This window comes from Myripristis murdjan, chromosome 20 (assembly GCF_902150065.1).
Source record: "Myripristis murdjan chromosome 20, fMyrMur1.1, whole genome shotgun sequence".
In the NCBI taxonomy this organism is placed as follows: domain Eukaryota; kingdom Metazoa; phylum Chordata; class Actinopteri; order Holocentriformes; family Holocentridae; genus Myripristis; species Myripristis murdjan.
Window position 1 is genome coordinate 13,177,071 of NC_043999.1, and position 13,488 is coordinate 13,190,558.

A 13,488-nucleotide genomic window follows, 5' to 3' on the forward strand; every position below is an offset into this window, starting at 1 on the left:
TTCACATTCACAGTTGGCAGAGTGATCTGTTATGTTACTGGCACAATAAACAGTGGAAAGCCATATTTGTGTTTACCCTTGCTGTCTATGATTAGTCAACCGTAGCAGAAGTGACTTGCAGATCCTCTGAAATGTATTTGTGTCAGTGGAGTCAGGTGTCAGTCCTGCTCCTCCACTAGTGCTCCATTTATAGCTTGCCCTCCTGGCAGCTGTTAAAGATCAGCTCAGAGAGTGTTATGACAATTGACAGAAAATTTGTAACAATTACTACACAGTTTAATGATGTGCATGTGGATGCAGTATTCAGCTGTATGATGACACAATGAAAACTGTTAAGCCCTTTGTGTAACTCTTGTTTTCACACTCTGCTTTTAGATGGAATGGCTCATTTGGTCAGCACAGTCTCAGTCACATGGTCTTGTGACAGTGTCCTAAAATACCTAGATTGTTTTTTGACATGAGGCAGCTGCTTTTTTTGTTTGGTGTGAACTGTACTGTATTTTCTGACAGTCGATCTTTCTAGACCAATCAAAGAAGGGCTTAATCATTAAGAAAATTGTGTCTTTAACCTAAATTTCATGTGCAGAATATAATGGCACATGTAGTGTATGTTACTCCATGCAATGAATTATACTTCATGCCATCATCAGACAGTTTCTATTACATCCTATCTAAAGGCACAACATATTTAGTTGTAGGCGGTGCACACTACAGAGCGTCATAAAGCGAAAGAGATTCAAAACCCAAGTCTGACATCTTACAACTGCTTTGTCTGGTGTCTCTGCAGATGAAAAAAGGAGGTCAATTGCAGACTTCAGATACAGTTCCTTCATCCAAACCAAGGAGAAACCTCCTGTCTCGGTCAAAGCTATGTCTGCTCTCTATCTGTCAAAGGTGGCACCAGCAAACCCAACAGAAGGCCATTCAAAAACAGTAAACATCTGTCACTTCATGACCTTTAGTGATGTGTGGTTTAGTCTTGGTTTCAGGGTATAAGGGTGTCGGACTGGCATAGTATGCGGAAACCTGGGATCATTCATTTACGCCCCTCTTATCAGCTGAATATCATAGATATCAAGTTATTATACAAGGGAGATAAGCTGAACGATTGTCTGCCAGGAATGATAAAGCGAGTTATGAAAGCATTTTAATTAGTGACATTTTTATGAATTTGTGTTGATCTGTACAAGCATAAGGGTAATCTTGTGAGCCATTTAGATGTGTCGCACAGTGAACGTGTAGCTACACTGCACTAATCATTAATGATGGTGGAATATGAACTTTGAAGTTGTTATTAGGCTAAATTTATTCTGATGTGGTTACTAATTATTGTTGGATAGAGGCTTATATCAGTGTTGCTATGAGATTGCTGGTTTATGCCTATTATCACATACAGATAATTTCCCTCATCTCCTTCCAGGCTCAAGATCAATCATTTGATTCTGGGAAAACCATAAAACTGAAGGTAAAGTAGAATCTAATCAGTTCCTCTGCATAATAGATATGCGGTGCTTAACATCATTATCAGATATGTTTTTGATGTTGTTGCAGTAATGTCCTGACATGTGCACTGCTGTGTTTTTGTGTTGAGTTAGTATTCCAGCATCATGTTTCTGCATGAACAAAAATAATTGACGACATTCACGGCCTGTGCTTTCTCTCAAAATGTGATTTATCATCGTGGTTGCTTTGGATTTGAACAAAATTTCTGGTTATTTTGGAGATCAGCTAACCCACTGGTAAGTGGCATGTGGAGTGCAAACCAACTATCCCAATTTTGGAAGATAACATATGGCTCTGAGTCCTGTGAGTTGCTTGTTCTGATTTTGGTTTTCCTCACTAATACTGGAATGACTGGATATTCACTGGATAGCACTTTACAAAAAGCACAATGATGAGACTGTTACTTTGTTCTCCACCTAAGATGTTGGAAGACTCCCAACAAAAGAAAGATGACCTCCTGCTAACTCCTTCAGCCAGACATCAGCCAGGAGCGCAAGACGTAACAGAATCACACTCTAATCCCGCCATGTCGTCACATCCCTCCCAACAAAAGTTGTACCACCATCGGCAAAAATGTGAGCTGAGAAGGCTCCTGAAGCATACTCACCCAGAGGTGAAGATGTTGGATGAAATTGTGGATGAGGAGCTTGCTGAAGTCCTGAGCTCAGAGAGCGGGCTGACAGCTGCTGAAACCAGATATGAGGGAGAAGTCCTCTCCAGGCGCTCAATATTTGAAAACCAGGCACTGAGCAACAAAGTGGATCCTGAAGCCTCCAAGATGCACATGGCCGAGGGAACAGTGGAAGGAGGAAGTTTTTTTAAACAATCGGCTTTATCTGAACAGCCATGGGACAGGCTTCATGAGGAGAGCAGTGAGGGAATCATGGAGACAGCCAAAATGCTCAATTTCAACGAGGATCCTAATGCAGACTGTGAGGAGACGATGGCTAGAATAGATGTCCAGTCTGCCAGGAGGATGTTTGAGAGCCAGTCTGTAGATACAGCAAGGTCAAGTCCAGACAAGTTCCAGGGCAAAGTTGTTATTTCTGAGGATGAGACAGGGGCAGTCCAAAAGCGAAAACAGGAGTTTGAAATGTGTTGCCAAAAGAAGGTGCTAATTGAAAACAAAAGCAGTGCATGTATCAAAAGTGTTGATTTGACAGAAATGTCCCATCAACAAGGGCAGTGGGTTCATGTTGCTGATCCAAGCAGTGAGCATGAGTTTCCCGAAAATCACCAAGTAAGAAATGAAGTTTCTGCTGGTGAGGCTGTCTTTGAGGATGAGTCTACGAGCCCTCCTAATTCTGAGGGTTTCAGGGAAATAATCAAAACAAGTGCAGCTCTTTTCCGAAACAACCCTTTTATCTCAACAAACGTAGAAAGAGAGCAGTCCTGTGTGCAGAGGGTAAAGGCTCAAAATAACACTGTACCCCATGGTGGCCCAGCAGCTGAAGACATTCTGCCCGCCAATGTCAAGAACAGAGCCCACCTTTTTGAATCAATGCCATTTGATAAAATACGGCACCAAAACAAGGACGAAATGGAGACTATGGTGGAGAATATAAGTGAAACACTGAATTCTCTCTATCACTTTTCTGTTATACATTCAGATGGATCAATCATTGAGGTGAATGAGACAATGATAGCTAAAAAAGCTAAATACATCCTTTCCCAGGATGGGCCAAGGATAAAATATAACGAGGTGGCTGAAGGCGGTGCACAGAATTTCATACTTCAGTTGTTACCACGAACAAACCTAAAGCCCGAGGTCATATATCTAAAGGAGGATAATCAAGGAAATGTTGAGGCCACAACAGTGAATGTACCTGTCCACCAGCATCACTTTACTGCCAACCAAGACACGGAGTTTAAAACTGCCAATGTAGTTCAGATTGTTGAGGATATTCTCAGTCAAGACAACTCTCTTAGGAAAGGAGTGATAATTCAGGAGGATGAGAAAAGATGTGTTGAAATCATTGTTTACTCCCTCTATAATTATGCTGAAGGAGATGTTAAAAGTTACTGTCCCCCACAACGTTGTAGTGTGGATCCTGAGGAACCAGAATGTGAAATAGTTAATGTGAATGAAACAGAAATGGACGAACCAAGAAAGGGGGATGTTAAGTCAACCATAAGCTGCCTTCTGGCAACCACTCAAGAGCAAACGTGTCCAGGATCAGTAAGACCTGAAGTCACAGTAAAAGGGAATGTGAAACTGTTCAGAAGTTGCATTGAAAAGGGAGATCTGGAGTATTTAAAAACTCTTCAGGCTCAGCCCATGGTGCAAGAACAAGAATCGTCTCCTAACATTATTCAAACTGCAGGCGGAGACAGCGTCGAGAAACATCATAAACAAGAGGATGTTGAGACTGAGGAGAGTGTTGCAGAGTGGGCACCCGTGGATGTGCAGAGACTAAAAAACATTTTCTCTGCAGATCAAAGCCCAGTTGCACCAAAACAAACGATTAATGACAATCTCGACCATTCTGCCAAAACCTCTCCTGCATTCCCATGTCAAAATGTGCCACCTGGAAAAGGGGAGTTTTCTACAGAATGTGATGAAAGGGTGTTCTCACATGGACAGGTAGTGAAAAACCTCAGGAAGTTTAGTGGTCAAGCACAAGAAAAATCATGCAACTTTAAAGTTGCACCGCAGGGGTCGTATCCATGTCTTGAGACGCAGGTTGATGACATGGTCCACCAGGCTGAGTTAGTTGAGGTGGCAGATGAGGAAGATGAAATCTTGAACCTTCAAGCTGCAATTCATAGCCTCCAACAGGCCACAATGGAGGCTAAAGAATTACATCATGCAACAAATGAAAAACCACAGTCAACTAACCAAGGACTTTCAAAGGAGCACACAGCTTCTTTGATAGCAGGTGAGAAAATTAAAAATCCTGAAGTGGAAGCAGGATTAACTCAAGAAAAGGCATGTGGCAAACCAGAGCTGAAAGCACCTTCAGCCTCCTACATGACCTCAGAACATAAATCAGAAAGCCAGTACACAAATACAGAGACATGCTGTGCAGATGGTGGTTCAGTGGAAAGACAAACTACTGAGCCCTCTGGTGCAGATGGTCAAGAGGGCACTGCTATGTCTTCACACAGTTCTGCAACAAAACCACAACAGGAAGATGAGGAGGATATTGTACCAGGCAACCTGCAAGCAGCTTTGAAGTCCCTAGAGAAATCCAACATTAATGTCAGCAGAGGAGATTTCAGAGCGGCTATGATATACAGGAACTCGTCCAAATCTTACAAAGAAAGATCTAAAATTGTGGATTCAGTGTCTGCTCAGCAAAACACAGAAGAGCATTGCTCTTTGACTAAATCTAAATCAACTCCCTATGTAACTTTAACAACAGAGGAACAGCTGGACACTGAAGATGTAAAGCCACCCAATCCAAGTCAAACCGCAAATAAATTAGCCACAAGCACTTCTTCAAAGAATAGCAGAGGGGCTATTGGCCCAAAACCAGCTGTCCCTCCTAAACCTGAGTATCTGAAGATGAAAAATACAGATAGTCAGTCAACCAAGAACAAGAATATTGAGGCAGTTCAAAATACTACAACAACTGACATGAAAGCACAGTTGAAAAAAGAGAATGCCCTCGAACCAATACCAACAACATCAATGTCAAATAAAGATACACAAGGATTGTCCAGAACAGACAGACCTGCAGAAATGAGACCAAGTTTATTGGACCCGGAAAAATATGCGACAAATGAGCTAGTTGGTCAAGCTTTCCAGATGTCTAAGGAAATCCAAATAAACCATCAAGCACACAGTTCAAAAGTTACTCAAGAGGAGGGCAGAGGAATAAGTGATATTTCTACCACTGTGGATGAGAATATTGTCAATCAGCCAGAGGGAATGAGTGCCACGGCAGAGGAAAAATGTCCCCAGAACAACATGGTCAAGGTGAACGGGAGTGAGACAGATGAGAGCCATGTCGATTTTCACGAAGCATGTCAGAAATTTGGAGGTAAAAAGGTGGTTTCAGGCAGGAGCGTCCCTATGAATCCAAAACGCGTAAGAATTGCCCAGAATGACAGCAAAACACCCAAATGCCCATCTGGAGATAATAACTCAACTACTCTGACACATGTGGATGCAGAACCAAAACAAATACTCACTGATCCATCACACAATAAACCAAACGCCTATGGACAAATTGTTGATACCAGCAAACACAAAAATGTCCTGGAACCAGAAAGCAAAGTTGTGATGAGAGAAAAGAAAGGAAAACCAGAGACAGAGGATGAACGTCGACAGAGACTGTCTGTGCACATGGACGAGATCATGAGAGGGAATATAACAGCAGCCTTGGAGATTTTTGACAATTTGCAAAAACAGCAGGAACTGCAGAACATTCTCACTGAAGTTGAAGAGATTGAACAAGACACGAGCGGTGTTGATGTAAAATCCCTGAGGAGAATTTTTGAGAATGTCCCAGCCTGGGTCACCAGCTCCCACAAAAAGAAACAAAACCAGACAAAGGTGGAACATAGAGCTGAGAGGTCACCATTAAGCAAAGATGATAGTGAAAGCATGTGCTCTATGACACATGTTTTTGGAGATCTTGAGAGAGCCAGTGAGGAAATCATGAACCTAAAGGAGCAAACCTTAGCCAGACTTATGGACATAGAGGAAGCCATAAAGAAGGCCCTTTACTCTGTCTCTACTTTGAAATCTGAGTCAGACATTGCAGGTCTCTCTGGCCTGTTCAAAGAGTCCTTGGGGACAGTGCAAGGATCCCCACCCTCTGGTAATATTAGGAAAATAAGTATTGGGTCAAGCAGAAGTAAAGCCCCTCAAGCCCAGGGAAGCCCTACCATACAGCAAGCCACAAGTCTGCCAGCTGGCCCATGTGCAGGACTTGACGTACCCTTTGGAAAACCACAGGCAGGTCCTCCTTCCTCACCCGCCTTCATCTCAATCCAATCAGCGGCTAGAAAGAAGGATAAATCACCGGCGCTGCCACAAGATACCAGAACATGTCTCACCTGTCAGCACAGCCCAAAGACAGAGGAGAAGTTTCGGACAACAAAGACACTGAGGTGCAACGGTGCTGCTCAAAGCCAGAAGATGGACCCCAGAAAAGGAGGTCAAAAACAATCGTCTTACCCTCTGCACAGCCCGCATAATTCAAAACGTGAGCTGAGTGTACTTGAGGTACAGACTGACCCCGAGGGGAACAATATCATAGGCACAAAAACAGTTACAGAGAATTATGAAAGGACAGATAACTTTGGCAACCAGTTTTACTCCACCAAAACATCCACCATTGTTACCACTCAGCCAGGAATCATGGCATTATCTAGAGACACGGTTGTGACCAGTCCCACCACATACCAGGTCACCACACACCCAGAAGTTCGCCTACCTATCAATCAGAAAACTTAACGTGACAACTTTGTACCTTTTTTTTTTTTTTTTTTTTTTTTTGCTGAGAAATTTTACAGTGAAAATTATTTTATAGAGATGTGCTGTCAGTATTTTTTTTTTCATATACCAAGAAGTTGTCTTGTAATTCAGTTGAAATGAAATATTCTTATTTTTTATTGTTGTTTTGTTTTTTATTCATGCTTAGTTTTTCCTGTTGATCTTACACAACCCATTATACAATGGATTGTCAAAGATCATTGAGTTGCTTTTGAAATTAATTCTACATTTTTATTTTCCTTCTATGTTTGTAATTATTTATGCTAATTGCTGTCATATAATAATTTTTCAAACTGAACCCTGTCTCACTCTTCCGATCAGTTTCAACCATCTTGTCAGGATTTATGTTCAGCCTGCTCGAAGCCAGTTTATCCAATGGAGAAAATTGCAGCAGACAAATACATTTTTCACAAAACTTGTTTCTGCTGTAAACAGTGCAAGAAAAAGTTAAGGTAAGATGTTAGAAATTTCCGAAAAAAAAGAAAAAAAATTATATTTTAAAAAACCTGTAAGTAGTGTTCTTTCCTCATCAATTGCCAATACCAAAATTTCAAGTTGAGAAACTGATACATTTGACAAAATTATACATGTTGAGCAAAATTCATAGTTAAGGGAGCAACAAAGGATTTTGTCAATTTATCTTATGAATAATCTGATGAACAAAATTGCATTAAAAAAACAACTGCTGTATAACTAGATGCTAGATCAAAAATTGGTTGTTTTATTGGTGGTTGGTTGACTGACTGATTCATTGATTAATTGACTGACTGATTGTTTGATTTGGGGTTATGTAAAAATCATGTATGAAACAAATGTCATTCTTTTGTCACAGCTGTTTTAAATCAGCATTTCAAAATAATGCAGCATGCCAAAAACGAAATTTAGGATAATTCTGTAAAATCGTCACCTAGTACGTAAACTACATGAAGCAAGCCTTTCTGACAAAGTGTGTTTTACTGTAGCATGTACAGCTATGCACCTCTCTGTGGGGACTTCTACTGCATATTTCACTACCAGCAGCTGTTCAGAAGGAGGGGGAATTATGATGAGGGCTTTGGGCGCACTCAACACAAGGATCGATGGCTTCTAAAGAAAACTGTGAATATGGGGCCAGATGAATCAGAGGCTTAGACTGGCCCACTCCTTAAATGAAAATACAAGTGGTGAGTACAAGTAGGCACCAAGTCAACAGCTTACTTAATACTCTGTCATTTTATTCTCACATACATGATCATTTTGTACAGTCACTATGTCATTTTCCTGTGTTCCTAGCTGACATCATGGTGACTACGACAAGAGTGTGGATGGAAGTACTCCTGAAAACTTTGTTTGAGGCACCATGCAATCAACTCATGTCCAAAGATATTGATCTACTAACTGGTCATGTGATAATCTGTTGTGATAATCTGTTGACATGTATACCAGATCCTAAGCGTAACTATGGCTAAATCAGCTAAATGAGGCCTATATATCAAATATTAAAAAACAGTTGTAAATGTCACATTGCTGTTCAGTAATAGTATTCTCTAGCAAAAATTATAGTTATACTTGAAAAGTTAAAAGTATAGTTTAAAAAAAGATTCAAAGTGAATTAAATGACACTGAATTACATTAAATCCATGTTGATTAATATCTGAAGCAAAAGTGCTTCTGGATGCAGCTGTGCTTGCAGGTAACTGGATGCTGATGAGCTCTTTATGCCACTTGACCGCTTACATTTCTGAGGTAGTCTGCAGCATTTCTACTTGACATTGAGGATCTGTCACAAATGCAATAATATGTATATAATGATTTTACAGCATTTACATGAAACTGGAAAACTGAAAAAATATGTCATATGCAGAAAATATGGGTAGAAAATGACAATTTATGAAACCAAGATTATGATTTCATTATAAATTACAGTTTTGTACTGTCCTCTGATTCCTGTTCTTCATCACAGAATCCCTTCTCAGCACTCCCAGTCTGTTGTTTCCTGAAATTAAAACCAAAGGCAGAATGTTTGTGTAAAATACCTTGAGTTCCTTCTCTTAATAAAACATATTAAGTAGCCTATATTCATCATATTGTAATTAGTAATTAATTAGTTTCATTTATTTATCCATTAGTTTCATTATATATATTCTGGTGAGAAAGCAAGTCAACTCACATGGGCTCGGCGTGGTCCTGGAGTCCAACATTGAGGGTCTCAGGCAGAAACAAGCAGAGACCCCCAGCAGCCAAGGGGATGGTGCCATAAAACAGCATGGGGATGGAGTGATGGTAGACATCCAGGAGTACGATCAGAGGGGCGAGGATGCCCATCACACGACCACACATTGAGTTCAGACCAATACCGTTTTGCCTGCCAGAGACAATGTGCACACTTAAATCATGAGGAATCTCATTACAGAGTTAACAAAAGGGAAATGGCATTTTATATCAGTATTACCTGAAACCCAGACAGGTTTGCATGTAGTCATGGTCAGCAATTATAAGGAAAATACATTCTATGTTTAAATATTGGCATATTACCTCACAATGGTAGGATACAGTTCTGCACTATAAATATAGACCGTGGCGAACATGGCAGTGGCAGCAAACTTCCCCAGCACTGCCAGGACTGTTATCACTACAGGAAGATCTGATGAGAAAAGAATAAATCCTGATAAGCAAGACAGGTTGAAGACATACAATGAGTTCATGTGTTTCTAAGATTAATAGTTACCATTTGGAATAGCCGGGATTGCAAGGCACATACAGCCTGCAATCACTGAGGTCCCTGATTGATATATTCTCCTCCCAAGATGCCGAAGAAGAGCCAAAGTGATGAAGTATGCAGGAATTTCTACGACACCAAAGATGAGCTGTGTGAGGTAGATATCCAGGCCAAAGTCACCAACATTCAGGCTCAGTCCATAGTACACTGTAACTGATCCAGCCCTAGAAGCACAGTAGGAACAGATACCATCAGTGTCAGTGAAAAAGTATTATAGGATTATAATGTTTTCTTGACAAATATCACCATGTGTAGTTGGAGTTTCTGTAGCTATTTTATGTCAAGATTAAATATTGATGTATGTAGAAAGTTTTCATGAGTTAAGGACAGTGACATGAACAATTCATTATGAATGCATTAATAATAGAACAATATTAATCTGTTCAGTTAATGGAGAAATTACAGAGACTCACCAGACACAGTTCAGTATGAGAGCACGTTTTCTCAGATATGATATCCTGAAGATGTCCAACATGCTTCCTTTCTTGGAGGTACCCTCAATCTGCAGCTAAAAAAAACACGTCATTTTTAATTTCTTCTATAATTCAGAACTTTACTAGTGTTTGATTCTGGCTGAGGCTGACCTGTGAAACAACTCACCTGTTCCAGCAGAGCCTCTGGCACCTTCCTCCCATTCACCCTGGCTGCCCTCCGGATCTCCCTCTTCAAGTCTTCCTTCCTGCCCTGGGTCATCAGCCAGCGAGCTGACTCTGGGAGAATCCTAGTAGACATGGACCAGAAGATTTCATTGAAATGGTTCAGTAATTATTTTTCTATACTATTAGAGATCAGGACCTAAAATATTTGTGTAATGTAAAGTAATGTCTTCATGGTCTGCTGACCAGCTGGAATAAATCTTTAATCTTTGGGCCCCTGTCTTCCATTGTGATGAACTGCTGTAGAGCCAGATCCCTCATGTATCTTAACATTGGTATCTTGTTGTAACTTGTAGTGATGCATTCATAATGTTGTGGAGATATTATTCTATATTTGTGTCATTAATGAATTAAAAATGCATTTACATAATTTTCATGACTCATTACATTTCCTTAAATTGTATTATTCCTTGTGTTATCCCTTGTAAGAATGCTGAGCAAATGTAAAGCAATTACATTTTTACAAGGAATAAAATATGTAACTGATTTTAATTGATGTGAAATGTGGTATTGTAACAGCGTGTTAATATAAATTTATTTATGTATTTTGACAGGCATGCTGTGGGGCAAACATCTCCAGTGTTCTGGACCCCCAGCGTGACAAGCACCACCCCTGATCACACATGAGTAAAAAAAAAAAAAAAAAAAGATGTGGCAGCATCTTTTAGCTTGGACTTGTGTCTGCTGACCAGTACAAAACTGCCAGGAGCAGGAGTAGAGGGCTGAAGAGCACCAGCTGCAGGATCCTCCAGCTGCGGATCAAATAGGCGACACCTGATACCATCATCAGTCCAAAAGTGAAGAAAATGAAGGGGACACAGGTGAAGAGAGCAACCCCAGAGGAATCTGTCCACTCTGCCCCTTCAAAGTAATAAGACATACATTACAAATGTTTGGTAGTTACTTCACATCCCAACATATTCACCTCTAAGATATATCTTTCCTAATGCACAAATAATAGCCACTTTTAATATTTCTTGTGTGTCTCTGACAGGTTGATAAATGTTCAAAATCAAATGTACAAAATCAGGACAGTCTGATTTTGATAATGAGGATAAGTGTGTTTACTATGCTATTTAAAACATTATATCATGAAATAGAAGATGAAATTAGAATGAACAGTGCACTTACCTAACACAAATGCATTCATTACTATGCCAGAAGTTGTGGCGGCACTTACAAATCTGACAAACATGTAAATGTAGATGTTGGGTGAAAAAGCAGCACCCACACCAAATAATAGCTCGAGGAGGATGGAAAGGAGGATAACAAAGCGTCGACCAAATCTATAAAGACAAGAGGAGTATTATGGTTCAGCATTTCCTCATGATTTTAATGAACATAGGGGGTTAGCTGAAGGTATATGGTACAGCCAAGAGGAGGACCCTGTCTGATGATAATCTTGGGGGCCTAATGTAATGTTTACTGGGAAAGACTCAAAATGCCAAGTGCAATGCAACAGAATCGTAAACAACAATGGCAGAAATATAGTTCATTTCCCGCTATGTTGGTGAAGCTATATCTTTTGTTGTTTTACATTTAGTGCATGTAACAAATAAAAACATGCTTTTGAAAGAGAGGAACATTAGGCTACTAGAAACCATCAGGCTACATTACATTAGGCTACTAGGAAGTAACATTCACTGTCCAATTGTGTCTGTTGGGCACAAACAGCCAGGAATTCCTGGGCTGCATGACCCAACGACCTGCATCTTTCCCATTTTTTTTTTTAGCACTGATCTACTGAATTCATCTAAGCAACTAAACATTTCGATTTTTATCGAAATATGTCAAATCTGTGGTACCTTTAAAGAATACTCTGTTTGAACACGGCACCTTATGAATAATGTGTTATTACAAATGGTGGAATAGAGGATTTGTGAGTGTGTGAGTGTCCTTTTTTTTTTTTTTTTTTTTTTTTTTTTTTTTTGGTGCTTGAGTGCCTGCCCCCAAATGTCTGTGTATGGCTAGTGGCAACTGGTCAACTGGGAAAGGAATTCATAACCCATACTTTATCCACCTGCCAAAATTGAAGCTTATTGTGCACTATCAGTTGTTAATCATGCTGTTAATACAAATGCAAAACACAAAGTCTCACAAACATGACAAATATCAGGTACATGGCAATGGAGGTGAGAAGGGATGAACTCTATACCTGTCAGCCATTACCCCAAACACCAGCGCTCCAACCACAACACCTGCCATGTAGATGGACTGTGATGTTTCCTGGAAACTACGCCTGTCACACACCAGATTAAACTGAAAAAGGACAGGAGGAGGGGAAGGAACACAAGATGATATGACAGACACCATCAACTAAAAAAACACTAACACTAAAAAACACTATATTTTGGCTATGAGCCATAATCTCTCACAAACAGCAAACCATTACATAAACATCTGGAGACTGGAAACAATAAAGGGGCAATATGTCATTATTTTCCACAACAACAATGATAATGATGATGCAAATAATAATAATAATAATAATAATAATAATTGGTTCTGGAAATTCCGGATTTTTGTCAAAAGTTTTAATGAACGTAAACATCAAGTGCCTCTGTACTAGACAATGTTACGCAGTGGTATAAAAAAAATGTTTTTATGTTTATAATTTTAACAATCTTTTTTCTTTTTAACATTAACGCAGAAACAGTCTATGTGACCAGCGGTTTGCCTTAGTGATTTGCAGAATAGTTCTGTATTTCCTCAGCACATCCATCAAACTGCAGCGCTCCTCAGTCGCCTACCTCTGTCACAATGCTGGAGGCTCCCTCGGGTTTCTCATAATCCCATCCATCTACACACTTTGTGGTGCTGTTAATCCCATATAATTCAATGGTTTCCAAATCCAAATCCACAGGTGTGAACATGAAACAGCTTTCAAACTCTCCATCCTTGTTCACAGGGAGGGTGAGATTTTTTTGTCGCTCATATGTCAAGTTTGAGCCGCGGGCCAAAATCCAGCCAGTATCACAGTGATGCGGGAAATTCAAGCCCGTGAATACCTGGCAAAATACGTCCATGGCAGTAAAAACGTTTGGGATGCATACTGAAACCAGTAAAAGTTTCTGAAATAACCCGAACTCCCCAATCTCTACTAGGACTTGCCGAAAATTGCTCAT

The 13,488-nt window shown here is 40.1% G+C and overlaps 1 protein-coding gene across 1 annotated transcript; it reads right to left on the bottom strand.

Moving 5' to 3' along the window:
- Window positions 1-9,094: 9,094 nt before the first annotated feature.
- LOC115379226 (solute carrier family 22 member 13-like) lies at window positions 9,095-13,488 on the bottom strand. Its single transcript, XM_030079948.1, has 9 exons — window positions 13,114-13,488; window positions 12,519-12,622; window positions 11,495-11,649; window positions 11,053-11,224; window positions 10,308-10,428; window positions 10,121-10,215; window positions 9,657-9,871; window positions 9,464-9,572; window positions 9,095-9,293 (listed from the first exon to the last, which is right to left on the bottom strand). The coding sequence occupies exons 1-9, from the start codon at window positions 13,486-13,488 to the stop codon at window positions 9,095-9,097; spliced, it is 1,545 nt and encodes a 514-aa protein (XP_029935808.1).

Excerpts from the sequence above, each read along its gene's own strand:
- LOC115379226 (XM_030079948.1), bottom strand. The coding sequence starts at position 13,488 with ATGAGCAATTTTCGGCAAGTCCTAGTAGAGATTGGGGAGTTCGGGTTA. Across the intron at positions 10,429-11,052 it reads CTCCTGGCAGTTTTGTACTG|GATTCTCCCAGAGTCAGCTC; the intron begins GTCAGCAGACAC and ends CATGTCTACTAG. Across the intron at positions 9,573-9,656 it reads AATCCCGGCTATTCCAAATG|ATCTTCCTGTAGTGATAACA; the intron begins GTAACTATTAAT and ends TTTTCTCATCAG.